Raw genomic sequence first — 27,777 nt, forward strand, 5'->3', positions numbered from 1 at the left:
ATGAAAGTGAACTTCGTAAAAATTAAGCAAACCATTTTACCACCTTACATTTCCTAATTTTCTTTTCCCCCAAATATTTTTCCATAATATTTCCCCTAATTTCTCTTAATCCCTGATTTTTTTATTATTTTTTTTCGAATTTTGAGGCTGATTTTAGACTAAGGTCAATTCTGTGTTTGTTTTCTTCAAAAAAACCAAAAAAAAAACTCATCTTTATTGATGAATTCTTGAATTTCAGATTCCAAAAGGAATCTGAAATTTAGGGTTCTTCAATTTAGAGGAATTTAACTTTTTTGGGGAAAAACAATATAGATTCTTGAAAGGATTTTTTGGGAATTAAAGAGAAAATGTTAGGATTTTGATTGAAAGAAAAAAAATAAAATCTTGAATTTAGGGTTCTTGAATATTCTTTGAAAGTTTTTTTTTTCCTTTCTTGAATGTAGGGGTAGTATTAAATTTTTGGGGGTAAAAGATTATAGGTTCTTGAAAGTTTTATTTTATTGAAAGAGAATTTTTTTTTTTGAATTTAGTATTTAACTTTTTGGGGGCAAAAGATTATAGGTTTCTTGAAAGGTTTTTTTGGGAATTAAAGAGAAAATGTAAGGATTTAAAGAACAAGAACAAGAATCGGGGTTTGGAGAGGGTAGAGTGTATGCAGAGTCGTAGACGTTACACTACCTCGAGGAGGTAGAAAGGATTTGATTGTAAGAAAATGGGGAATACATGTATAGGACCCAAATTGGGTAACAATGGATTCTTGCAATCAGTAACAGCAGTTGTTTGGAAAACAAGACAACAAGAACATTTACCTCTTGCAAATAAAGGGGACTCAAATTCCCACAAAACCCAAGAGCATTCATCCGTCGGATCGTCGAAGAAAGTAGATGGAAATGATACTAATAGATTTGGTGGTACTCAGAGTACTCCACCCCCACACCTTAAGATTAGTGGAGATGATACTAATGAGAAGAATTCATCATCAAATGTTAATAATAAGCCAGTGGAAGGAGTGAAACAGAATAAACCTAGTCATGTTAAGCGAGTATCGAGCATTGGGCTTAAAATCGACTCTGTTTTGGGAAGAAAAACTGGTAATTTGAAGGAGATTTGTAGTTTAGGGAAGAAGCTTGGACAAGGTCAATTTGGGACGACGTATTTATGTGTGGACAAGGTATTGTTGAATGCTGCATCTTTTACTGATAATAACTGTAGTCTCGTTTATCCTTCTGTACTCGTAGTCGTAGTATTACTGTTGTAGGTTCTTGTTCCTTTGATTTCTAATACTATATTTTGTTGTAGTTACTGTTCATTCAGTATGCTTTATCATGTCTTGTGTAGTATTTTGTCTTGGTTTTTTCACTCCTGTTATTTTCTTGAGTCGAGGGTCTATCAGAAACAACCTCTCTACCTCCCAAGGTAGGGGTAAGGTCTGCATACACACTACCATCCCCAGACTTTACTACCTCCCAAGGTAGGGGTAAGGTCTGCGTACACACTACCATCCCCAGACTTCACTTGTGGGACTATACTCGGTATATGTTGTTGTAAGTAGTTGTTTAGTTGTAAGAGGAATCTAATATTTGATACACTAGAGTATTCAGTTTCTTACACCTTGTTTGGATGGCTGTTACCTATTGTATCACGTTCATTCAAATTGCTGATGTGTGACATTATATAACGATGAGAAATGATACAATCTATCCAAATATTGTATTCATCGATTACTATAATACTATACGTTATGAAACAATATGTAACAGCCATCCATATAAGCTTCGTTATAAGAGTTTAATGCTTTAGTTGTAGGAGGAGTTAACTATTTTGTTTATGTGGAATTATATAAAAAGCCTTATAGTTGATGATATATAAGAGACTGATTTTCATCCATGTTTTCAACTTTATTGTTTGCATCTCTCGTCCAAAAAATCGTAACAGGTACATGGAAAGGAGTTGGCGTGTAAGTCCATTGCTAAGAGGAAGTTGAATACCGAGGAGGATGTCGAGGATGTAAGAAGGGAGATTCAGATTATGCACCATTTGGCAGGGCACCCTAGTGTGGTACAAATAGTAGGGGCTTATGAGGATGCTGTTGAAGTGCATGTCGTGATGGAGCTTTGTGCGGGTGGGGAGCTTTTCGACAGGATTTTACAGAGAGGACATTACAGTGAGAAGAAGGCAGCTGAACTCGCTAGGGTAATTGTAGGTGTCGTGGAAGCATGTCATTCCATGGGTGTCATGCATAGGGACCTCAAACCCGAGAACTTTCTTTTTATCAACCAGGATGAAGATTCGCCCTTGAAGACAATCGACTTTGGGTTATCAGTGTTCTTCAAGCCAGGTAGTCCACTTGCAAACATTTTTCTCTTAAAATGGTGTCGATCTAGCTTATTGTTTTTTTCATCTATTCGGTACTTCCCAGAAATGTTATGATCTCACTTATGTCAACAAAGCGAAAGCAATATTGTGTAGATATGCTTTAGATGCCAAGAAATTTAGATCTGCGCACCCGTATCTGTACCCCAAAATCTTAAAATTTAGATCATGAAGGATCCGGCCTCTAGATTTACACCCGTATTAGACACCTGCACCCAAGTCCAAGCAACTTAGATAAGGAACATCTATTCTTTTCTTTGTTTGTTTCACATTAAGCTTATTTTATAATGGATGTTTGTTGAATCCTTGTTGTAGGCCGTGGGTTGTTCTTCTTTTAGAGTAATTCTCCGTTGTTGTCTTCTATTTCTTCTATCTGTTTCATTAGCTGACTTTCTAACACCTGATCAAGAAAAAAAGTTCTGTGCCCCCAGGTGAAATCTTCACTGATGTTGTCGGAAGCCCTTATTATGTTGCCCCGGAAGTGTTGCGGAAGCATTATGGTTTAGAATGTGATATATGGAGTGCTGGAGTGATCATTTATATTTTACTAAGTGGAGTTCCCCCCTTCTGGGAAGGTCAAATCTCGTGAATCTCATCCTTATTTATTTGATTATAATCATTCTCGGAGCTAACATGATTATGTCCATCTTGCATGTATCGTGTTGTTATGAATCAGAGACGGAGCAAGGAATATTTGAACAGGTTCTAAAAGGGGAACTTGACTTTGTATCAGAACCTTGGCCATCTATATCAGAAAGTGCAAAAGATCTTGTCAGAAAGATGCTTGTGAGAGATCCGAAAAAGCGGCTAACAGCTCATGAAGTCCTTTGTAAGATACAATTCTCTGATCCTTTATGCTCGTGGCATCGTCATGTTTCCTTAATCTTTGACTATGATACTTATCGTCTGCGTTCTCTACTCCATTCAATGTCATTCTTGGATAGAACAGTGGTAAAACTAATTCGTAATGTGCCAAATATCTGCATTTTTTTGTAGCAGAAGTCTTGCTTGAATGTATGCTGATAGGATTTTGAAGCAAGCAGACAAATGGCTCAATTCATTGCAATAACTGTTATGTCAAACATACGGAACGCTGTAGAATCAGTGATTCTCAGCTTATAGTAGAAAACTATAAGTAAAATTTAGTTGTTTCGAGGAAAAGAACAGAGAACATACACAATTGCTCACATTTATGAATATTGAGCAATGAAGCGTCCTGATTCCACGTTTTCTTTTCTACTTTTCTTGCTCAGAGTTTTTAAATTATGAGGAAATGATGTCGACCTTGTACATGAGCTCTTTTGCGCGGAAGACTCAAACTGGTGATAAGATAGGGGAGAAATAACAAAAAATGTAGTTATGAACTGATACTCTTTAACACCTTTCCTAAATTATGTTACCTACCGTGTCTATCCATGTATGTACTTGTGAAACTATTACCTGAATAATGGATGTTCGTATTATCTCAGGTCACCCATGGGTCCGTGTTGGCGGAGTAGCTCCAGATAAGCCTCTTGATTCTGCTGTTCTGACTCGTCTCAATCAATTCTCTGCAATGAACAAATTAAAAAAGATAGCAGTTCGAGTAAGTTATTCTAATTCTTAGGACCTTTGCACTACGTTGCTCGGACTAATCTCCAAAGATGTTGCCTCACCCGTGTCAGATCCTCCAAAAATGCACTACTTTCGGAGTATCTGACAAGCACCTGGTGGCAGCTTTGAAGAGTCCGAACAACATAGCCTTTGAACACTGTGATCCTCTAACTAATACTAGTTTACAATCATTTTTATCACTGACCAATCCCTCCGTTATTTATAGGTTATTGCTGAAAGCCTATCTGCAGAGGAAATTGCAGGACTCAAGGAAATGTTCAAAATGATAGATACTGATAATAGTGGAAATATTACGTTGGAGGAACTGAAGAAAGGTTTGGAACGAGTAGGTGCCGATCTGAAGGATTCAGAAATAACTAGTTTAATGCAAGCGGTAAGTAAATAATTTCGTTATTTTGTCTATGAACTTGTATTCCTTACATGAAAAAGATGATGTTTACGATATATCTTAGATGCCTTGAAATAGCATTTACACCACTCTTTCTTATCGGAAAGAAAAGTTGTTGCTATCAGTCATCAGTATTAGAAAACATGAGGTATTGCTAGAGTTAGGAATCGAATCTAGGTCATAACACGAGTAGAACTTAAGCTGTAGACTCAACCAACGCCCCAACAAACCTTTGTGTATCAGGGTGCCTAATCAAGTATATATTCGTCCTTCAAGATATATACACATATCGTTGAGACATAATCTAATTGATTTAAAATGTGTTCTCTCTAACAGTTTAAGCTTTTTGATGAGATGGTCGTGGTTTGATACATTGTCAAACAAACTTCTTTGTGCAATTGCAGGCAGATACTGATAATAGTGGTACCATTGACTACGGCGAGTTTATAGCAGCTATGCTCCATCTAAATAAAATTCAGAAGGAAGATCACATGTATGCTGCTTTTTCTTATTTCGATCAAGATGGTAGCGGATACATCACAAAGGACGAGCTCCAACAAGCTTGTGAGAAGTTCGGGATGAGCAACATCCCCATCGAAGAACTTATGCGTGAAGTTGATCAAGATAATGTACGTCCCTCTGTCCCCTTTCTTTGAATTTCTTCTAATATCTTTGCAGAATCGTGCAACGTTAAGCCTAGGAACGTGGATCGTTGCTCAAACTCAAATGTTATGTACCCTTATCGATATTTCAGGATGGACGCATAGATTACAATGAATTTGTAGCAATGATGCAAGATACTGGTTTTGGCGAAATGGGGAGCAGAAGGAGGTAAGTGTTTGGTATTTTAGAGACGTTTAAAGCCCGGAAAGCCTCGATAAAATCATACTACGCGCGTACATCGCGACGTATTCGTGTTCATAATCCCCATAAGTACATGAACATGAGAATTTTTCACTGTATATATCATACATACATGTAAAAATTAGTCAGGCAATTGGAGAGGGGAAGGCTAGTTTTTCTTGCTTATAAGCATTCCCATTTTGTATCTTTTTATTTGTATATTTCTCCTCTTTTTTTTCACTTCTTTGTAAGAACAATTTGGAAATTAATTTTCATAACTTCACTTATTTAGTTTTGTTAAACATTTCGACTTTGAGTATGCACATTTAGACTTCTCAACTCGTCTCCATTGTGTTAATTGAACACTGCAACTTATGATCATCTAAACACCTTTAAAATTTGTGTGTCACGTCAACATTGAGTGTACACGAAACATAGTGGGAACAAGTTTGAGTGTTTAGTTGTCAGTGAACTAGTTGAGGTCTCAATAAACACATGACAAACATTTTTACATAAACAAATTGTTATCAATTAAATATAGTTAATTAATATATATTCTCATAAAGTTTATTATTATTCTCGATAAACTAATATAATCATATATTATTATAAGTGGAAGCTCTAAAGTGAAAAGTTAAATTACATTTTGCCCTTTTACTAAATTAAAATTTATTTAATTATTTAATTAAATTAATTACACAATGGTAGAATTTAAGTCCTTAAGCCCTTTAATAATTAAATTATTATTTTCTTGATAAATGAGTACATTGATAGTGCTTTTAATCATAATCATAATTCTCATAACGGAAGAATTTGAAAAGTTATGATTGATAAAACAATGTATATATCATCATCATCATCATATCATATCATATATATATATATATATATATATATATATAAAACTAAAAATGGGAAACTCCTAAGTGCAAAGTTGGATTACCCTATTATTCCTACATTCAATCATAATATTATAAAATATTTAATTAAATATTAAGTAGCTAATCATATTATATTATATTAAAGGGTAATGCTAAATGACCAGAAAATTTTAAAAGTCTAGAATATCCTTTTTATTTTAATATAAACTGATCTTTTTTCCATTTTTAATTAAAAGGTATTAAAGTTAAATAGATATAAATGTTCAAAGATAAATTAACATAGTGTGAAATATGTTATTTTAAAATAAAAAGGATATTCTAGACTTTTAAAATTTTCTGGTCATTTAGGGTCTGTTTGGAAAGCCACCAGGTAATTAGAATTGGTGTAATTACTAGGGTAGTAGTTACCAACCTAGTAATTACACAGTCTAGTAATTACACTGACATGTTTGGTTGCCACAGTGTAATTACACATGTCCTGTTTGGATGCTACAGTGTAATTACACATGTTCTGTTTGGATGCACAATTGCAAACATAAAATTATAATAAATTTTAAAAATAAAAATTAATCATTTTAAATTTATATTAGACAAATAAGAAATTTTATAAATGACATTAAATTAAATATTTAAGATATATATTCTTTTTTGAAAATATATTAATTAATAAACATATTTACTGTAACTAATATTATGAAAAAATAATTGATTTATATTTTTTCAAATTAATATATTTCAATTGAATTGATCCTAACAACTAGAAGTATGAAGTTTCTACGAACATTGTGAAATGCATGTTTGATAAAAAGAATAGTAATATATAAATAAAATATCATAAATTATTAAATGTTTGACAAAAATATAATCTATCAAGTCTAATTAAAAAATGACGTGCAATGTAAATTCAATATTACTAAAACAAATGAAACTGAAAATATAACATAAGTAATAAATTCAAAACAAAAAATTTAACATAATACTCTTATAACAAATTTCAACATAGCAATAAATATGATTTATTTTTATTTCTTCATAATAAAGAAAACGTAAGTCTATAACCTTACTTAACAATAAATTCTATTTTAATTTAAAAATTAGAATACTAATAAAATTATGCTAATGAAAAAATAAACATGGCATAAGGAAATAGATAATACGAGAAAATTACATAGAATCACGTAAAGTAAGGTTGACAACAAGAATAAAATGAAATATAATAATATAAAATAAAAAATAGACTTTTATAATTTTTTAGAATAATAAAAATAAAAAGAAAAAGAAATTAAAATAATAGAACTAAAAAAAATTAAAACAAAAAAAATAAAAATAGAAATTAAAAAAAAATGAAAAAGTAATCAGGTAGTAATTACACCATGTAATTACTAGCAATTCATAGCCTCTGCCTGTGAATTGTAGAGTGTAATTACCCCCTGCCAATTACATCAATTACCTGCTGACCAAGTAATTACATGTCCTTCCAAACAAGACAAGACAGTGTAATTACACCAATTACACCAAATTCAATTACCAGGGTGTCCTTCCAAACAGGCCCTTAGCATTACCCTATACTAAATACTAAAAGTGAGAAGGTGTTAAATTAATATAATTCATTCTTTAAAAAACAATGCATTAATTTTCTTAGTTACTCTCAAAAGGTTAAGAATCTAAAATGTTACTTTGTGTGGTTCAATAATATGGACTAGATTCAAATGCAGGTTTAATGTATTCTTTCAAAAACAATGCATTGATATCCTTAATTAATTTGAAAAAATAGATAAGTAATTTGAAAAGTTACCTTTCATGTATAATTATAGATTAGATTCATATGCTGCAGTATAAAATATATTTGAACAGTCATTTCCTAAAGTTATTTAGAAGCTAACGTATAATGCAATGAAGTCATAGAGATTTGTAATAATTTTTTATGTATATATAGTAGATGTTGAACCTTCGTGTGTTTAGTTCTTCATATTTTGAATCCCTTTTAGTGAAAATCTTAGTTCTGCTACTGTTTTATTTAATATGTTTTTCTCACCGTTGATTCTATTATTAATGTCTAAAAATCATGTTTTATGTGTTCAATTATGTACTAAATGGCTCATGGTTCATGTTGACTATTTATTGCAATTTAGTGATTTTTTACACAGATTTATGCTCAATATTGGAAGGGTCGGAAACCATATCATGAATCAGTCCTTGCTTGGATACACGTGCAGCGCACGTACCCAGAGACTAGTTTAGTATAAACTCGAAGTGCAAATAATTATTTTACCCTTTCCCATGCCTTTTCAATGCATTTATAATGTAGTATACCTTTTTCCCCCTAATAAAGGACCCTATGCACATGAAACCTAACCTAACTCACCACCTTTGTTTTTTTCAAGCACAACTACCTCCTTAACTTTCCAAAACTAACAATTCACCATAGATTGTGACGGAATGAATAATTTTTTTTTTCATTTTTAATTAAGATTTCATGCTCGAGCCTTTGAGAATAGTAAAAATATGTTACTGGAACGCTCATTGTTAAAAGAAGAGTAATGTTCAACGGACGTCTGATTGATATATATCTATCAAAATTTGGCTCGTTGATAATATTTTCAATAGATTTTCGTTTGATTTTGTTAGAATTTTCCATATTTCTAGTAGTGGATACCCTCTTTAATAGACGTTACACGATGCGAATCTAAACCTCAGAAATGAGTACCAGACACTAAATGAAAAACAAAAAAACAACTCACCTCTCACTTTCAACTATCTAAGCTCCAATATTTTCTTTGTGCTCATACTTTGTTAGTATTTATATACACAAGAGAAAGAAAAAGGCAATAATTAGCTCTATATTGTATTACCTTTTTCTTGATATAGCACATCAAAAGCTCAAGAAGTAATTAATATTTATTTGTTTTTTTAAAAAAAAAAATTGGTATTTAAGGCAACTCCTTTTTTTTTTGTTTGGCCATTTTAGTAATTCATGTGTAATGTCCCTTTCATTGCAGCCAATTAAGCCACTATTTTAGGTGATAGTTATCATAGTTTGAAAAAAGCATTTGAAAAAAATAGTATTGTCTTCTGTCTTGATTACCTACTTTTTTTCATTATTATCATTTTGGTGGAGATGTTTCAAATAAGCTTGCCTCATAGTAACAGAATCAGGAATTTTATCGAGGAATATTAAAAATATATATAAAAAAAGTAGACACACATAAAAAAAAGTCAACATATATATACATAAAATTTAAAAATTTAACCTAGCTAAACAATAATGTAATTTTTTGATAAGGGCACCCTTAGCATATAAGGTGAAGAATAAAAAATAGCTACGAAATTCATTGCTAATATATCGTTAAATTGCTCATGACTAAGGATCATTGAATAATCTGTTGCTAATCTATCATTAAATAAGATTAGCAGTAATTATTTACTATTATTTATATAATTTTTAATTTTTTTAAGTGAATAACTTGGGAGGCAAAGAGTGTAGTGGGAAGAAATAAGTTTTACTATACCTACACAATAACAATAATTGATATAATGTTTCTTTTAATTCAAGTCGAATCTTGATTAAAAGATATATTTATCTATATAATTATCACAGGGTATGATAAAATGGTAAATATTCTTTCTCTTTTAATCAAAGTTTTTGAGTTTAAACATTGAAAATAAAGTCTTTTATGATAGAAATCGACAAAATATACCCATAATATACGATATACATTTGTATTAATCGGACCAGTAAACTTCGGACAACGCATGCTAGTAGAGAAAGAAGATATGTCCACATAATTTTGATTATAAGTGATTTCATGCCATTGACATACTTGGTTCAATTGTCTTATGCTATTTGTAATTGAAATACATTTTCAATTACTTGATATGCATAGAAAAATTCATATATGATTTTCTCTTTGGTAAATAATAGCTTTAATTAAAATTGAATATATTTATTCAAGGATATTCCTCGATGTGAGTAAACTAATTTTTAGTTATTGAATATTTATTCAAGGATATTTATTCTCTTCAGAATTCCCAATTTGTTGGAACTATATTGAATATAAATATGATTTTAGTCAAACATTATACTATCAAAGAAAATGATAGGCATTAAATTCTAGGACACCAAATTTGAACTCAATTGTAATAATTAAATATAATTTTCAACAGTTTTAGTACGATATTAGGCATCTGTCAAAATTATTGAAAAATTATGGTAAAGTGGTAAATAATTCTACTTTCTTAGTAAATGAATATTCATCAAGAACAATAATTATTCCACGAGCAATTATAATCATGAACAATCTTGATATTAATATATGTTTCATTCTTAATCTTCAAGTATTTAAAACTTGTATGTAGAAAAAGGCATGCGCTTGATAAAGAAATTTATAAATTTGGATCTACGAGCGATCTCTTATTTTTTGTTATGAATTTTGATATTTTTCTGAGCTATGTTTAGAAGAGAAAAGTTGTGATGATTAAAAGAAAAATTTCTTTAATTTAATTGGTTGATTTGAATCACCAACCAATAAAATTGAAGTAATAACAAAATTGTATTTGATTGGACGGAACATGTTATCAGTATATGTGGCGCAATTTCATTAGTTTTTTTATTTAACTAGAAATCATAATTTTTTTTGACTTTTTTTTATTTGATTTGATGTTGCGTTATTTTATGTGTAGCCCCAATCTAACTCTCTAGGAGATAATGATATGTTATAGAGCTGATCGTAATTTAAAGCTCAAATCAATGAATTAACTCAAGAAAATTAATTTTTTTATTTAAATTCATGTCTAATTTATTAAATTTAAATAATTATTTTATACTAATTCACAATATTCATTTAAATTAATATACTTTCAGTTTAGAATATAATCTAAATTGTTTTATAATTTTAAAGATTAATGTGATATATTACTCAAATTGACACTTACTATGAGAAAGCAACAATAACAACAAAATCAAAACTTATTATTAAGAATTATTGAGTCGGGTTATAACTTATTGTTTAACTTATTTTGACATAATTTTATTTCATTTCAAATAATCCTGAGACTTAATAACCTATTTATTTATTTAACTAATTTTAATTCATTCAATTTAAATTTAACTCAATTCATCTTATTAATATATTTATTTATAATTTTTAAATTCTGAATCCAACTCAACGCCTCCTTTCATATGGCGTTTGGCAAATATACAATTATGATAACACATAGTACAGAAAGTAGCACTAAGAATATCCCAACTGATTTGCCACTTGAATTTTTATAATAATAAATAAATAACATATTATTGAATATGCCACTAACTTTAGTTCAAAGATATTATATAGTATCAATAATGGTTTTTCTATTCGATATTTATATTGGCATTCAATCAAATCAATTTGATTCACATATTACGGGTCATTTACTCCCTCTATTTTAATTTATATGACACTATACATTTATAATTATACAAATACAGATCTTCTCCTGCCCAATTTTCTTTTGTTTTTCTCTCTTTCTTGCTTTATACAAACACAAATTATACAATTGATTCTTTTGTATATGTATACCGAAACAGATTATACAATTGATCTTTTGTATGTATACCGAAATATACATATTAATAGCAATAGCAAACAAAAGTTTGCTATGGAGCGCAATTATACAAACTATAGTTATAGCATATAAATATGATTTTTATGTTTGTTAAACCTAAAATTTACTCTATTATTATATATGATTAAAATAATTTTTTAGACATTTATAGTAAATATTGAATCTCCTTCAATTATTTCATGTGTCTATTTCTTCAGATTTTAAACTTTTTTATTGAAAATCCTAACTGCTTATGGCAAGTATAATTATGATAACACACTAGTACAGAAAGTAGCACACTAAGAATATCCCAAGTGATTTGCCACTTGAATTTTTATAATAATAAATAAATAACAGATAATATTGAATATGCCACCAACTTTAGTTCAAAGATATTACTATATAATATCAATAATGTTTTTTTTATTCGATATTTATATTGACATCCAATCAAATTGAATTCACATATTACAAGGTCATTCATGAAGAGTGACATTTTCAATAAAATTTGAACTTAAAATTTTTAATTAAAAGTAAAGAGATCTCAACAATTCCACGATAACTCTGACATATATCAACAATGTTGATCGCATGATAATATTAATATAGATTTTACTTTAACAAATTTTACTAGTTCTGGCTGACGTCAACCAAATATTAATTTTCTTATATTAAAAAAATTTCTAATTTTTGACTTAGCTAGAAAAAAAATAAATTAATAAATTGAAACGGAGGAAAATTAAAATAATTTCGGATGATTTTTTTAAAAAAAAGAAAAGGTCAAGTGTCCTCAAAAAAAATTTACTCTCTCTATTTCAATTTATATGACATTATTTTTTTTTAGTAATTTTTTTTTTATATTTTTATATTTGATAACAATTTTAATTTTAAACTTTTTTATTTACTTGAGAAACAATTTAAAACCATAAAAAATTCATTTCCTATTTTTGTAGCGACAAATTCTTTTTTTTCCTCTCAAATTTCATATCGAATCAAATATCGTCAGATAAATTGAGACGAAATGAACCACTAATAAAAGTTTAAAATAGTAAATGCTAAAAGCTAAGTGTCATTATCCATGTAAAAAATTGACAATTGTAAAGTAAGAAACAAAAACCTACTTTTTTTAATTAATAAATAAGAAGCAAATCATAAAAGATACGTGATATAATTCATTAATTAGGTCTCAAAATGACTCCACATGCCAAATGTTGCAAATATAGCCATTTTGACAGCCTAACATGTGCTGTGGCCACTCTAACACGTGGCATATATAATATCACTGAAAAATTGAAAAATTTTCATTTGAAAAAATAAATAAAAGGCACTGTCGAACGGCGGCAGAGTCAGAATTGTCACTAAAATAATTTAATATATAAAGAAGTAAATATATAAAAAAAGTCGAAAGGTTTCAGCATTAATCTATTATATATATGTAAAAAATAGTTTTAACCATATATAAATAATGTAATTTTCCGCTTGAATAAAGTTTGGATGAATCCCTTACCTAGTAGTGTAGCAACATGTAGCGAAAGTTGGAGAGTCAAACACGATTTATCGAAAGATTATATTATATATGTAAAAAAAAATTATGAAGTATATAGGTCAATTATTTTTCATACAAATATACTTCAATAGTGGGATTTTACTGTATAAAATATATTAAATTTTGAATATTCTTACTGAAATTTCTGACCTCGCCCTTTTCTTAGTCCTATCTAGCCTTGCATCTGCCGTTAAAGATTATGATAGAGTAATACATATCGTTTCAGTTAGGGATTTTGAGTTTAAGATATAGATACAAAATCACCTCTTTTTTTAAAAAAAATATTAATCAAATTTCAATATTTAATATAAATATCGAATATCGAATATATATATTTTTTTTAAAAAAAATATATATGTGACCAAATAAATATACAATAATGTCACTAGCCATACTGGGTTTCCATTGTCTGCCACGCAGTGCGGTCTTTGTCACGACTCACCTGTTTTTCCCTCTTTAGGCCGGCACCGCCCCCTCTTTAGGATTTAACGGTGAATCGTTCGTTTTGAAGTCCAATTAATTTAAATTTAAATTTATTTTTTAAAAAATTAATTTAAAATAAAACACTTTTTATTAGACATATGAGGGTTTTCTACCGACATTTATTTTGTAGCTCGAATGATTTATATTCGCGCTGAATAAGTTTAATAAGTGAATAATGTGTTTTTTTTTGGGTCAAATGTGGACTTTATTTTTAGAGGATGTTCGAGTTTTTCATCTTATATTTATTTTGGAGTTTGATTAATTTAAATTTACATTGAGAATATTTAATTTGGGAATAGAGTGTTTTCTACAAAACACGACTTCATTTTTAGAGGGCGTTCGAGTTTTTTCGTCTGACGTCTAATTTAGGGCTTGCCTAACTTGAATTCGACCTGAATTTTTTGAATTTGTGAATATTGTAGAGCGATTTCTATCGTATCATGCAACTTTATTTTCAGAAAATGTTCAAGTTTTTTCGTAAAATATTTAATTTGAAGTTCGATTAATTTAAATTGGTGACATGAGATTTTATTTGGGAATAGAACACTTCTTCTTCCTGTCAAATAATGCGATTTTATTACCAGAGGATGTTTGAAATTGATTTATAATAATTGTTTAAGTTGTTATTTTCCCTACTTTTTAAATGTGTCATTTTATATATTTAAATTTAGTGTTTCAATAGAATGATATTTAATACTAGATAAAGATGGAACAAGTAGAATGAAATTATTATAATATTGAATAGGAAAAATATTATGAGAGTACTCTTGTGTGCCTGAAAGATATGGTATAGTGATGAGACTGATTTATCCTTAATAAAAAATTTTGGTTTGAACTCTGAGTATGAAGAAAATCTTATTAGGAGCATCACTCTCGAATGGGCCCTGTAGACTGTAATGTGCAATTCAAATTTAATCAAAACTCAAATATAAACACTAGACATCGGTGAAAAATCAAAAGAAAAGAAAAAAAAAAGATATATAAAAACAAAATAGAAAAGAAAACATAATAATCTATTAAATGGTATAAAATCAATAATATTATAAGGTAATTTAGTACATTAAGTTTGAAAAAAAAATAGTTTTGCTCATAAGTATTTTTGGAATATTGGTCACTTTTGATTAAAAAAAATATTTTTCAAAATAAATAAATTTTAGAGTTTGACTAAACAAATTACTTATTTAATTATAATATAACAACAATATTAATCTTCGATCGTAAATAAATTAGTATCAGTTATATGAATCCTCATGTCTTAGTTTACCTTATCCTATTGATATTGCAACACATTATTATTTTATTTTGATAGTCTAATTCCCTCTCACTTCTAGATATTATTACCTGTTTCTCTAATATATAATATAATATAAATATTCTCTAAACTTAAATGGATTACTATAAATACATATATACATAAAATACTAGAATATACATTTCCACAATTATGTGATAGATACATATTATTACGTCAAGGGGATCCCTCAATTTTTAATTAGAGACGGAATTTAAAATTTAAATTCAATAGGTTCAAATCTAATATTTATGAAATTTAAGGAAAATTTTACATATATATAGTTCTCATGTCGAAAGTTATATGTTAGATAGATCTATAGTATTCCATTTTTATTCTTAGTTAGATATCTGAAGTTCGAGCTATGAGAATGAGAGATTTTCGGCAAAGAGCATGTTTCCCTTATATGAATTCTATGTTGTGTTAATTTTTTTTTAATCAGGTTGCATTAATTTAAATTAGTCGAGTCAATGAATTTATAATACCTTATGTTTAATGTAATTATTTTACTATAATAATAATAAGATGATCTTATCTTAAAACATTTTTTAATTTTAGAGAACTAAAACCAAGTGGATGAGATTATTTGGGATGACACGTGTCGCCTAGGACAGACTATGTGGTTACCAACGATACCACCCAAGCAAAGACAAGTAGACAAATCTCTTATCACCAAAATAGTCCTTTTGGGGGTCACTTTGTCTAAATCCACCCCACCCCCTACCCCAACCCCAATTTCCTATATGGTATTTGAAGTTCACATTGATCCGATTAAATTTGAATTGCTAACTGCAGAGCTCATTCAGAGTAACACTTTCAATAAAATTTTCTCCATACTCAGAACTCAAACACGATATTTTTGATTAGGGATGAATCAGTTTCACTACTACACGACAACTCATGTCGATAAACCCCACCCTATTATAAGGAAGGGAAAATGCTTATAGCCACTCATACCTCAAACCATAACTTTTTCTTGTTGCTTTTCGAAAATGGCATTTTTACCCTTTTATATAATAAGGTTTTAAAATAGTAATGATTTTTTTCATTATTAATATTAATGATTAATAGTAATATTTCGATATTAGTTGGATTTAGTGAAACGAAAATAACTTCCATTTATAAGTGAGGAAAATATTTTGTTACATATTCTGATAATGAAAATATATTTTGCTAGTTAAACAATAGAATATTACTTTTCATTAAAAAAATTCTATAAAATTTGACTTTTATCGTATCAAACACAAGAGAATATGTTAATGATCGAATATTTTTCTTTACATATTCTAATAATGAAATTTTAATGATAAGAATCGTTTGATCAAATATTATGTATTAAAGAAAGCTTATCGAGAGACATATTATAAGAGAAAATTTTATATTTAATTGGTCGACTAAAAATAATTATATTCATTAAAAATATTTTATTTAATAATTATTATTTTGATGAACAATTATATCTATCAATTTCTTGATAAATAATAATAGAACATCTTTTTCCACAAAGGTATTTATTAGGAGATTAATAATGACAACAATAATGACCATGATCATGATAAAACAAGAAAAGAAAAATGAGAAACTTGCACTTCAATATATTCTTTTTAAGAAGAATCATAATATTGGATAGGCATGCATCATGCATGACATATAAACAAAAATGAACTTTTTTGTTTTTCATCTGATATTTGATATTTGCTTTGAATTGGAGGTTCAATCAATTAATAGAAATTCATATCATTTAATATTAAAGGCAAATTTAATTAAACTCTACCAATTTAATTTTTAAAGTTCTTAATGAGTTCAGACATATTATTTATTATAACTTTGATAAATGTATATACACAATTTTATGCTTCGTATAAAAAATATCGTATTCAAATAAATTCAGTGCTTGAATGTTGCATCCACATCCGTGCTTAAGACCATTTAAAGGTAAAATTATTTCTATATAATCTTTTTTATTTTCAAGATTCAAATTTAATTACCTCTAATTAAGAGCGGAGAAGTCATATTCATCCGACTACAACTCTATATAATAACAAAAATTTCCAAGTCTAAGTGATAATATTCATAAGAAGACACGAATATTGTGCAGTAGACAAAACTGCCTCATTTTGAGTTCAAATCTTAAATATGAAATAATCTTTAGTAGGAAGGCTCTTCCTCATGAATGAGACCCTACACGACACGAATTCAAATACAATAGTCCACCTCCCCCCACCCCTACCCCCACCCCCTACCCCCCAAAAAAACTCCAAAAACTCTTTTGCCCTTGAAGCAAGGTAATATGAGAATGGGACAATTGGCGGCCTATGGGTTATGTATTGACAAATTTCTTTCAATTTCTATTCATTTTTCTCTTTGTCATGTTCTACCGTTTGATTAAAATGGCGGCATTGTGCCTACCCTAATAAGGTTAAATTTCATTAATGCAAAAAAGGAAAAAAATAATTCATAAAATTGACATAATAATAAAATTCAAGAAAAATATTTACCACCATAACCAATTTTGTAAAATATTTATTTATTTTTCATATTCAAAATTTATCAAGAATAAATCCAATGGGACCAACTATGTACTTCGATTCTTTCTCTCATAAATCAAATCTGCAAACTTTAACTATATACAAATTTTTGTTTCAATTTATATGATGGTGCTTAATTTTATATACAAATTTTAAGAAATAAAATTTAAATTTATATAGTCTAAAATGAGTTAGTGATATTTGTATAATTGTATTGCTAATTTATATGACATATTTTTCTAAGAGTGATATTTTTCTATATTCTTTTCTAGATGATTTACTACCACAATTTTTTTTATAGTTTATTTTAGTTTCACCAATTTCAATTTTTTTTTCTTTTTCTCTTCAAAATCGTGTCTAATCAATTACATACTCATATAACTTGAAACGGATGAAGTATTATTTGTGGTAAGAATGTAACATTCTTTTTTTAACCGATTAACTAGAAGACAAATATAGACACATAAAATTGATAGAGGGAGACTTAACACCTTGGACAAGGACATTCTTCCTATATTATTAGAAATGAAAATAAGATGAAACATATCTAATACGAATACACATAAATAGCTAGGCAATATATAGGTGCATCATATTGTACATAAATTTGTACTCAATATGTACTAATAATCGAAAAAAAATAAATTAGTTGGTATAGGAAACATTATATCTATTAAAAATTAAAGTAATGTTGATAATCTATAAATAACAACAACAATATATTCATTCAGTGCAATTTTATAAATAGAGTCTGAAAAATTATCTTCAAAAAATTCTCCGCTCAACTTTTTTTGTTGATAATATTATTATAAAAGAAAAGAAAAGAACAAGACCATTAAATAGTGAAAGTGCTATGACAAACAAGTACCTAATTATCACCAAAGATTTTGAATGGTAACACTTCAATCTTTAATTATTCTAAAATCTTAGATTCGAGTCAATATGAATATTTTCCCTCAAAAATGAAACTTTTTGAATTAGTCGAACTCAAATTAATGAAAAATAAAATAAAACAAAGTATCGTGTAGTAAGAATTTAATCAGTATATATTATTATTGTTATAGAAAAACATTCATATATTATATTATTAGATTATTCGAATGATATTAATATATTATTTACACTGACGATATATAATATAAGAGTGTAAACTCAATAAATATTGGATAATGAAAAGACTCTAAAGTGATGATTTCACAAAAGAAAAGCAATACATACACGTGTATGACAAGGATGATTTGGACTAGACAAATTAAAACTTGATGTTGTTGTTCATGTTTATGAATAATATTTTTTGCATTTATGCCAAGTGTTTTTCCACCGTTGGTGTAACTATGCAAAAATATATTGTTTTTTTGGGGGTGGGGTGGGGTAATGGACAAGGGTATTTATGTCATTTTAGCTTTTCATGTCTTTATTTTTCTAGCTATAAAAGAAAAATGAATTGCACTTTGGACAAGTAAAAGAGTTCTATAAAGAGTTCATAGAACTAATGAAATAATATTTGAGTATTCTCTCCACAACTCTTCTTTTTTATTGTTATTATTATTTGTGCAAAGGTATGATAATATATTGCAACTTTAATTTGTTCATCTTTTTTCCAGCCAAAATTTTCATAACGAAGTTCGTTCATAATGATCAATTATATATACATATAAATTTTTCAATGATGGGAGTTCGAATGAATTCTTTCGATTAAAGAAACTCAAAAAAATGAAAAAATCGTCACGTCTCTTTTATTCTTGAAACTTTATAGTATATAGTTTTGTTGATAGAATTATTGAAAGGTAACATGACATTTTTCTTCCTTTCTAGTATTGTTTCTTTTCCTTCTCCTTTTCTTGTTGTTTTTGATAATTAACTTAGTAAATCTAAAAAAGAAAAAATTATATATATATATAGGAAAATGCTAGTTAATTATATGAGAACTTATATACATACATGTAGATATGCATGGTTTTTTATTGAATAAAATTGACCTTTTTTTTTCTTTTATGTTTTCAATAACATATTGTTATAAGTTGAATTATAATATAATTATTAATATTGCATGCATGTATAATTAACACATTTACCTTTTAATTAAAGGGAAAAAAATATATAATGATGGATAGGCCAAGTACCACAAGTTTACTACGTACAAAGTCAGATCAATTGGTGGAAGCAATTTCAGCAGCAATGGGAGGAGGAACAAAGTCGTCACCGATGAACGGTGACGTGGCGGGAGGAGGAGGAGGGTCGGAGACGTTATCGAGAAAGTCAAGCAAACGGTTAACAGGTGCATCACCAGGGCGGAGTGGCGTAGGATCGAAAAATAACACACACATTAGAAAGTCAAGAAGTGCTCAATTGAAGTTTGACTTAGATGAAGTCACTAGTGGCGCGGCCCTGAGCCGCGCCTCTAGTGCCAGTTTGGGCTTATCATTCTCTTTCACAGGCTTTACAGTGCCCTCAGATGAGATCGCGGATATGAAACCCTTTAGTGATGATGATGATGATATTCGTAAGTACATTTTTATTTTTAGCTTAATTAAATAATGATTCTTTAATTCTTTTTTCCAAGAAAAAAAATAAAAGTTCAAATTTTTGCCAACATTTCTTTAATTTGTGCACCACAAAAAGTTCAATCATTTCGAAAGACATAAATACCCTTGTTAACAAAGAGATTTCTTGGTTATAAATATTCATAACCCTACATGTGTAAGGGTATTTGTGTCAATTCACATATATCCTCTCAACAGGCTGCCACATTACTTTCTTTTAGTTTTCCTTCCTCTTGAGGGCATGTATAGATAATTAAAGCCATCACTAGACAACAACAACAAAAAAAGGACTTACTATAAGTAGTTATATAGCATTTATTAGGAAACAAATAAAAAAATTAATAATGTTCAAGGCTTAAAATAAGACAAATGATTGATTTAAGAAAGGGAAAGTTTTTATTATATATAGAAAAAGGGAAGAAAGAAGTTCAACCTTTTATGAGAAAGGTTTCGGTGAAGTGGTTAGTATTGTTCCGTTCTTAGTTAGACTTTTCAGATTCAAATTCTAAGTATAGAATTGTTCTTATGATTGAAACACTTAATAGGACTTTTCAGCTCAAATTAATTAGTCCGGCCCAAAAGAAGGTATCGAACAATCTAGGAATCGAATTTCGAACCCTAGGTATTAAATTGTCTGTCTTCTTCTGGTATGAGTGTATTATTAGCCTCATCAAAACGAGACTTTTTGCATATACTTTCTTATTCGAGCCTTAGATATAAAATCATCCTGATTATAACTTATGAGCGCTTTATCCTCAAAATAAAATTGAATAATACAAAAATTTGAATTAATCGAGCTCAAAAACAACTAAAAGCCAAAAAGCCATGACCTAGCCTATTTCATGTGCATGGGGTCAATATTAAACACTGGCACACTGACTTTTTTTTTCTAGAGGTCCCTAAAGTAAGAAACTGGTGAAAAGTGGACCCCCTTCTTTTTTTATGGTAGTCATATGAAGGTCCATAGTGAAAAGTTTCTTTCATTACTTTCTTTTATAAATTAAAAAAAAAAAAAACTTTAGGAATAAATTTTAATAGTTTTATCTGAAATCAATAATTGATATTATGTGCAAACACTTTTTTTTTTCAAATTGATTTCAAATATTGACCACTTACTAATTATAGGATAAGTTTGGCCTACAAAAGTTGTCACCCTCCACAATTATCAATAGACACTTGTTCAAATAATGTGTGTTGCCAATTTTGTTGGTTTAAATAGGAAAATTACACTAAAGTAGGTTAGTTTTATGTCTTATCATGGTGCCCACTTTGTGCACATACAAATACTTTTGGTAGAGTTTAGTGGGATATATCATATATAGCAATTATTAAAGCAAAACCCCTCAAAAAAAGTATTTTTACTTTATGGTTTATCATCACACCGTAGAATTTCACTGGGTATATGATTGTTGATGTTGATTTATGATCATACTAATAACTTTGTGTGAGGTGTTTTATTATGTTTTCGATATATTTATATTAGAGCTTGATTAAATATAGATTCATGCTGAAAAGTTTTATATTGAGCTGTATAAAACGCTGATAAAGAAAAGAGACTCTATATCCCGAGTTCGAAGTCGAGACATCGATGAAAAAGTATTTATCATTAATGTTAATATTATGTACTCAGAAGGATTGTCACAATGCTTCATTTTTCGACATGATTTGGTTAATGTATAATAATTAGGAAAATAGTAATTTAATCAACTAATTAAAAACATAGTATAGTATAAAGCCTTGTTACCTTGATCATGGTTTATATTTTGTTATTGATAAATTACTATAGTGACCAAATATTATGACATATTAAAGATCATAAATTTCAATAGTCATTTTTCCTTTCTAAAATTTCATATTGAATAAAACTACGTAACGTTATGAGACGGAGGGAGTATGCTAATAGGAAGTAACGTGCGATAAATTAATCATCATAGTCCTAGATTCATGCTCATAATAAATTATATACCGGGACAAATCTATAACGTAATATGTGAGTTCACGTGAACTCGATAGTTTTTGCTATCTATTGAGAAATCGACTAAATATATGTAAATATTTGAAAATGAGCCGAGTTATGGTTACATTAAGTACTTATTATCTTTGCAAGAACAATAAACTTCAAATTCTGAATTCGCCTCTGGCTATATTTATATATATATTTATGTACTTATTGCAGCTGAAGATATTGAAGCTGGCACAAGAAAAATGAAGATTCAAGCAGAACCTACCTTACCAATATACCTCAAGGTGTGAACCTATGTTATTAAAATTCATAAATAAAACTTTCTTCAATTTTTTGGTTTAGGTATATATAGACGGAAGGGTGATCAGTTGAACGCTCTTTACTGAAAAATTATAGTAATGTATATATATATAGGTCAAATAGTCACTAACCAAAAAAATGGAATAAGTCATGAACTTTGTTGCTAACTTGTCGCTAAACTGCTCGTAGCTAACATAATTTTTTGTTATATAATTTATCGCTAATCCTATTTAGTGTGGAGTTTTGTTGTTTAGCTACAATATTTGTCCGTGGTCGCTAATATCAATTTTTTCTTAGTAGTGTATATTATCGTGAAATTTCTGACATCGCCTGTTGGAAATACGAATTGATTGGGTACTACTATGTATTTGGACAGGCAAAAGGAGGGAGGTTAATGTTACGAAGCGATCCTTTAAATATCAGGTTCAGTCTTGTACAGAATCTCATTGCATGTGGTATTTTTGTACAAGACTTCCCTTCCCCCGTTAAAGGTCGAAAACACATCTGAAGTATACTTTTTCGCCTGAACTATCACTATCTATGTATCCAAACACACTTCAACTATCAGATGTTTCCTTTTTCTTACCTGAACGATGGTGATAGTTCAGGTAGGAAAAGGGAACAATCGATAGTTGTGTATGTTTTAATACATAGATGGTGGTAGTTCAGATAGGAAAAGGAAAGAACTGATAGTTGGAGGTGTGAAACTCGTGAAAAAACGATAGTTTAGGTATGTTTTTGATCGTTACCTCTTTTAACAAACAACAACCCTAGAAAAAGTGTTGCACAAAAAATGTACAACATAATCTAGTATAGTATGCAATTATTTTAAAATCATGGATCCGCCACTGCTCACAGGCTACATACGCGAGGGCGTAAATTTCGATAAAGGTGTTATTTTTGAAATTCTAGTTAATTGTATGACCTTATTGTCAAGTTACTTATTTTGACAAAAATTGTGCAGTTTACTGAGGTATGTTACAAGGTGGTTATCAAAAGTGTAACATCAACTAGAGAGAAGGAAATTTTGACAGGAATAAGTGGTTCTGTAGATCCAGGGGAAGTTTTAGCCATGATGGGACCTTCCGGTAGCGGAAAAACGACGTTGCTCAGCCTGCTTGGAGGGAGGGTGAAAGAGCCAACAGGAGGTTCAATCACTTACAATGAACAACCATATTCAAAGCATTTAAAGAGCAGGTGATTGATTACACTCCAGAGTTCATTAGACGGTTTTTATGTTGTTCAGACTCTTCAAAAATGTCGACTGGTGTGAGGTTGGATCCTACAGAATAAGTGCATTTTTGGAGGACCTGATATAGGTGCGACAACATTTTTGGAGAGTCTGAACAACATATATAGCCGGTATTCACCAAGTGACTATGTTGTTTGGACTCTTCAAAAATGTTGACTAGTATGATGTTGGATCCTCCGGAAGTAGAGCATTTTTGGAGGATTTGACATAGGTGAGACAACATTTTTGGAAAGTCTGAACAACATATATGACTAATATTCATCAAGTGACTATGTTGCTCGGACTCTACAAAATATGTTGACTGGTGCCTGTCGGATCCTCCAGAATATTAGTACATTTTTTTTTGGAGAATCTAACATAGGTGTGACAACATTTTTGGAGAGTCTTGAGCAACATAGCAAACATTCACCAAGCCTATTGGATCCTCTGGGACATAGTGCATTTTTGAACGATTCGAATGATTTTCTTTCACTCGAATGTAACATATGGATGTGAAATCTTTGGCAGGATTGGATTTGTGACTCAAGATGACATACTATTTCCTCACTTGACAGTGAGAGAAACTTTAACGTATGCAGCACGACTACGACTACCAAAGAAACTGACGAAGGAGGAGAAAAAAAAACGAGCCATCGATGTGATATACGAGCTAGGACTAGAGAGGTAAGTTATTGTTTCTATACTTGACAAATTTGTGAAACAATCTTCGTGTGACCAGAGGCAGAATGATAAATTTTGAGTTTATGAGTTCTGAATTCTAAGAAAAAGGTAGATTACTGGATTCAGGATAAATTATTTATACATATTAAGTAAATTTCCGAACATGCATTTCATTTTGTGAAAGCTGAATGAGAAATGTGATGTTTTTACAGATGCCAAGATACAATGATTGGTGGCTCCTTCGTTCGTGGAGTATCAGGAGGAGAAAGAAAACGCGTCTGTATTGGAAATGAGATCATAATCAACCCCTCCTTATTGTTCCTCGATGAACCTACATCCGGTTTGGATTCAACGACAGCTTTAAGGACAGTTGAGATATTACACGATATCGCAGAGGTAAGACTTTCTCTCTGTTTTATCTAAGATTTCGTCATGGCACGAGTCATATGTCCTTACAATTCTGTGGTTATAGGCTGGAAAGACAGTGATCACGACGATCCATCAACCATCTAGTAGACTATTCCACAAGTTTGATAAGTTGATTCTTCTTGGCAAAGGGAGTTTGCTTTATTTTGGGAAGGCATCTGAGGCAATGGACTATTTTTCAACTATAGGATGTACACCTTTGATATCAATGAATCCAGCAGAATTCTTGCTGGATCTTGCGAACGGAAACTTAAACGATGTTTCCGTTCCATCAGAGTTGGAGGACAAAGTACAGATTGGGAATTCAGATACTGAAACAAGGAATGGAAAGCCATCACCAGCAATTGTGCATGAGGTGAATAAATACTGCTACTCTCTCCGTTTTAATTTGTTTATCTTACTTTCCGTTTCAAAAAGAATGTATATGTCTCTTTCCATTTTTTTGGCAACTCTTTCATTCTAACTTTCCACACGTCATGTTTAAGACTGCAACATGAAAGGACATTTTGGTACATTCGATGAGTGCATGTCGGATCCTCCAAAAGTAGTGCATTTTGGATGATCTGATACGAGGGCAGCATCATTTTTGAAGAATCCGAGCAACATACGTTTTTCATCCTCAAGGACATAAGTTCTTTAATCATTTCTGAGAAAAAAAACTCAACCTATCACTTAGCATAAATTTTTAAAAAAATTCTGCTCCTTTTCAACTTTCTGAGTTTTTCGGCCTTATTTGCTCGAACTCTTCAAAAATGTTGGACGGATGCATGTCGTATCCTTGAAAAATAGTGTATTGTTGGAGGATCCGACACAAGTGCAACAACATTTTTGGAGAGTCGTTTACATATAAAAATGCAGACAAGCAGATAGATCACCTCTATGTCTTGGAACACTTACACAACTAGTCATAGAAAGAGCTCAACTATTTTCCAAAACAATATATCAACAACAAATCTGCTTCAATCTACAACAAGTTCAGGTCGACTATATGAATCCTCACTATATTTTCTTTTTGATTTTTAACAGTATCTGGTGGAAGCATACGAAACGCGAGTTGCTGAGAGTGAAAAAAAGAAACTTATGGCTCCCATGATGATTGATGAGGAATTGAAGTCTAAAGTAGTTACCTCAAAGAGAGAATGGGGAGCAAGCTGGTGGACACAATACTCCATATTGTTCTGGAGAGGACTTAAAGAACGACGCCATGATTATTTTAGCTGGTTGAGAATCACTCAAGTTGTTGCAACTGCAGTTATCTTAGGCATGCTCTGGTGGCAATCTGGTGGTGATAGTCCTAAACATATGCAAGAACAGGTATTTGACATATATACACAGTATAATTTTCCGACAAATGGTGTTCAACTGATCATCCTTCAGTGTATGGTTCTAAAGAAGCTAACTGAAACGTTTACGAAACCTTTATAATAATGTACTAGTAGCACATTTGCAACCAATTCTCATATCAGTGGAACTTCATTGCAGGCGGGGCTGCTGTTCTTTATCGCGGTGTTCTGGGGGTTTTTTCCAGTATTCACAGCAATATTCACATTTCCACAAGAAAGGGCAATGCTGAACAAGGAAAGATCTGCTGATATGTACAGATTAAGCGCGTATTTTTTGGCGCGAACCACCAGTGACATCCCCTTGGATCTTATACTGCCAGTACTCTTTATCTTAGTAGTATATTTCATGGCAGGCTTGAAACATGATGTTTGTGCCTTTTTCCTAACCGTCCTCACGACTTTCCTTTGCATCGTAGCAGCTCAGGTATTCCATTTTCTTCAATTCCCACGGAACGTTTAACTCCCTTGCATAAGTAATTTGAATAATAATCATCACTTAATTCATTGTTTCCAGGGATTAGGACTAGCAATAGGGGCTACACTAATGGATTTAAAGAAGGCAACAACTTTGGCATCAGTAACAGTAATGACATTCATGTTAGCTGGTGGATATTTCGTAAAGGTAACAATGCAGTATTCAAATTTATTCGTAGTATTAGCTTTATTCTTGTATTTTCTTGCTTTTGGCATCTGTTTTCAGATATCGCGTTATTTTGTTGTTGTTGTTCCTTGTCTGGATGTTATGTACTGCTTTCCTTATCTGTTAGTCATTTTTTTTCAACTGTCATATTCCCTTCTTTAACAACTACTTTGATTGCTGCACTTGAATAGAGTAGGGGCGGAGCCAGGTATCTGAACCCCTTTTGACGGAAAATTACACTGTTTATACATGGTTAAAATTATATTTGATGTATATATAGTAGATGTTGAACCCCCGTCAACTCTTTTGTGTGTTTACTTCTTCATATTTTGAAACAATAAAAATCCTGGCTCCGCAACTGGAGCTGAAGGTCTTTTGGAAACAACCTCTATACCTCCACGAGGAAGGGATAAGGATTAAGGTCCGCTTACATCCTACTCTCCACAGACCTGGGATTACACTGAGTATATTGTTATTGTATACATGAATGTTTTCATAAAAGTATTATATGCACATTCATGGTTAGATATGTTTACCTGGTTTGCTCGATAGAAGTTAAGGCATCGAGTGTTGGTCAAGTCTTATCTCAGAATCAAGACGCGACAAAAGCATTCTCCTCTTTTTCCCTGCCTTCAAATCAGTCCAATTTCTGATACATGATGTTGAAATGATCTGCAGGAAGTACCAGTATTCATATCATGGCTAAGATACTTATCGTATAACTATCAAACGTACAAGCTCCTACTAAAAGTTCAATACAAGGAGAAAAATGACTGGGTGGATGGGATCAAAGTAGGCAATGGTGTAAGGGAAGTAAGTACATTACTAGCTATGGTGTTTGGCTATCGGCTTCTGGCATACATATCTTTACGGAGAATGAAGCTTCACTCAGGGGCTTAGATGATCGATGATGAAAACGAAGGTTCAATTTCAAAAAGAATAAAGAACTAGTACTATTTGCAGCTTACACTACTGAATACTGATTGTTGTTATAAAGATGAGAGACTCTGTAACAGCTGATATAAGTTGCAGCTAGCACAAGGAAAGAAGAGTTGATTGTAATTTTTCAATGTATTAGAAACTTAGAAGTAGAAATGAAGTGTATGTAAAATGTAGCTTG

At 30.4% G+C, this 27,777-nt stretch overlaps 2 protein-coding genes across 3 annotated transcripts; both read left to right on the forward strand.

The window, feature by feature from the left end:
* The first annotated feature begins 697 nt into the window (after positions 1–697).
* LOC125852766 (calcium-dependent protein kinase 20-like) lies at positions 698–5,266 on the forward strand. Its single transcript, XM_049532462.1, has 8 exons — positions 698–1,171; positions 1,936–2,338; positions 2,805–2,948; positions 3,050–3,202; positions 3,843–3,958; positions 4,193–4,360; positions 4,780–5,004; positions 5,130–5,266. The coding sequence occupies exons 1-8, from the start codon at positions 713–715 to the stop codon at positions 5,208–5,210; spliced, it is 1,749 nt and encodes a 582-aa protein (XP_049388419.1). The 5' UTR covers positions 698–712; the 3' UTR covers positions 5,211–5,266.
* Positions 5,267–19,004: 13,738 nt separating this feature from the next.
* On the forward strand, positions 19,005–27,771 carry LOC125874564 (ABC transporter G family member 22-like). Of its 2 annotated transcripts, XM_049555473.1 has the most exons (11): positions 19,005–19,089; positions 19,619–20,033; positions 22,250–22,320; positions 23,301–23,533; positions 24,096–24,251; positions 24,461–24,644; positions 24,721–25,029; positions 25,701–25,988; positions 26,157–26,441; positions 26,532–26,639; positions 27,336–27,771. In XM_049555473.1, exons 2-11 carry the CDS (start codon positions 19,634–19,636, stop codon positions 27,555–27,557), a joined length of 2,256 nt encoding a protein of 751 aa, XP_049411430.1. In that variant the 5' UTR covers positions 19,005–19,089; positions 19,619–19,633; the 3' UTR covers positions 27,558–27,771. The 2 variants fall into 2 exon arrangements, with proteins under 2 accessions (XP_049411430.1, XP_049411439.1); XM_049555482.1 differs by lacking the exons at positions 19,005–19,089; positions 19,619–20,033 and adding an exon at positions 22,713–22,759.
* Positions 27,772–27,777: the final 6 nt, after the last annotated feature.

This window comes from Solanum stenotomum, chromosome 1 (assembly GCF_019186545.1).
Source record: "Solanum stenotomum isolate F172 chromosome 1, ASM1918654v1, whole genome shotgun sequence".
NCBI lineage: Eukaryota > Viridiplantae > Streptophyta > Magnoliopsida > Solanales > Solanaceae > Solanum > Solanum stenotomum.

Bases quoted from the DNA above. Each gene is read 5' to 3' on its own strand.
- LOC125852766 (XM_049532462.1), top strand. From the start codon at position 713: ATGGGGAATACATGTATAGGACCCAAATTGGGTAACAATGGATTCTTG. The intron at 2,339-2,804 runs GTAGTCCACTTG...CTGTGCCCCCAG, and splicing joins ATCAGTGTTCTTCAAGCCAG to GTGAAATCTTCACTGATGTT. The intron at 4,361-4,779 runs GTAAGTAAATAA...GTGCAATTGCAG, and splicing joins TAACTAGTTTAATGCAAGCG to GCAGATACTGATAATAGTGG.
- LOC125874564 (XM_049555473.1), top strand. From the start codon at position 19,634: ATGATGGATAGGCCAAGTACCACAAGTTTACTACGTACAAAGTCAGAT. The intron at 24,252-24,460 runs GTAAGTTATTGT...ATGTTTTTACAG, and splicing joins TACGAGCTAGGACTAGAGAG to ATGCCAAGATACAATGATTG. The intron at 26,640-27,335 runs GTAACAATGCAG...AATGATCTGCAG, and splicing joins CTGGTGGATATTTCGTAAAG to GAAGTACCAGTATTCATATC.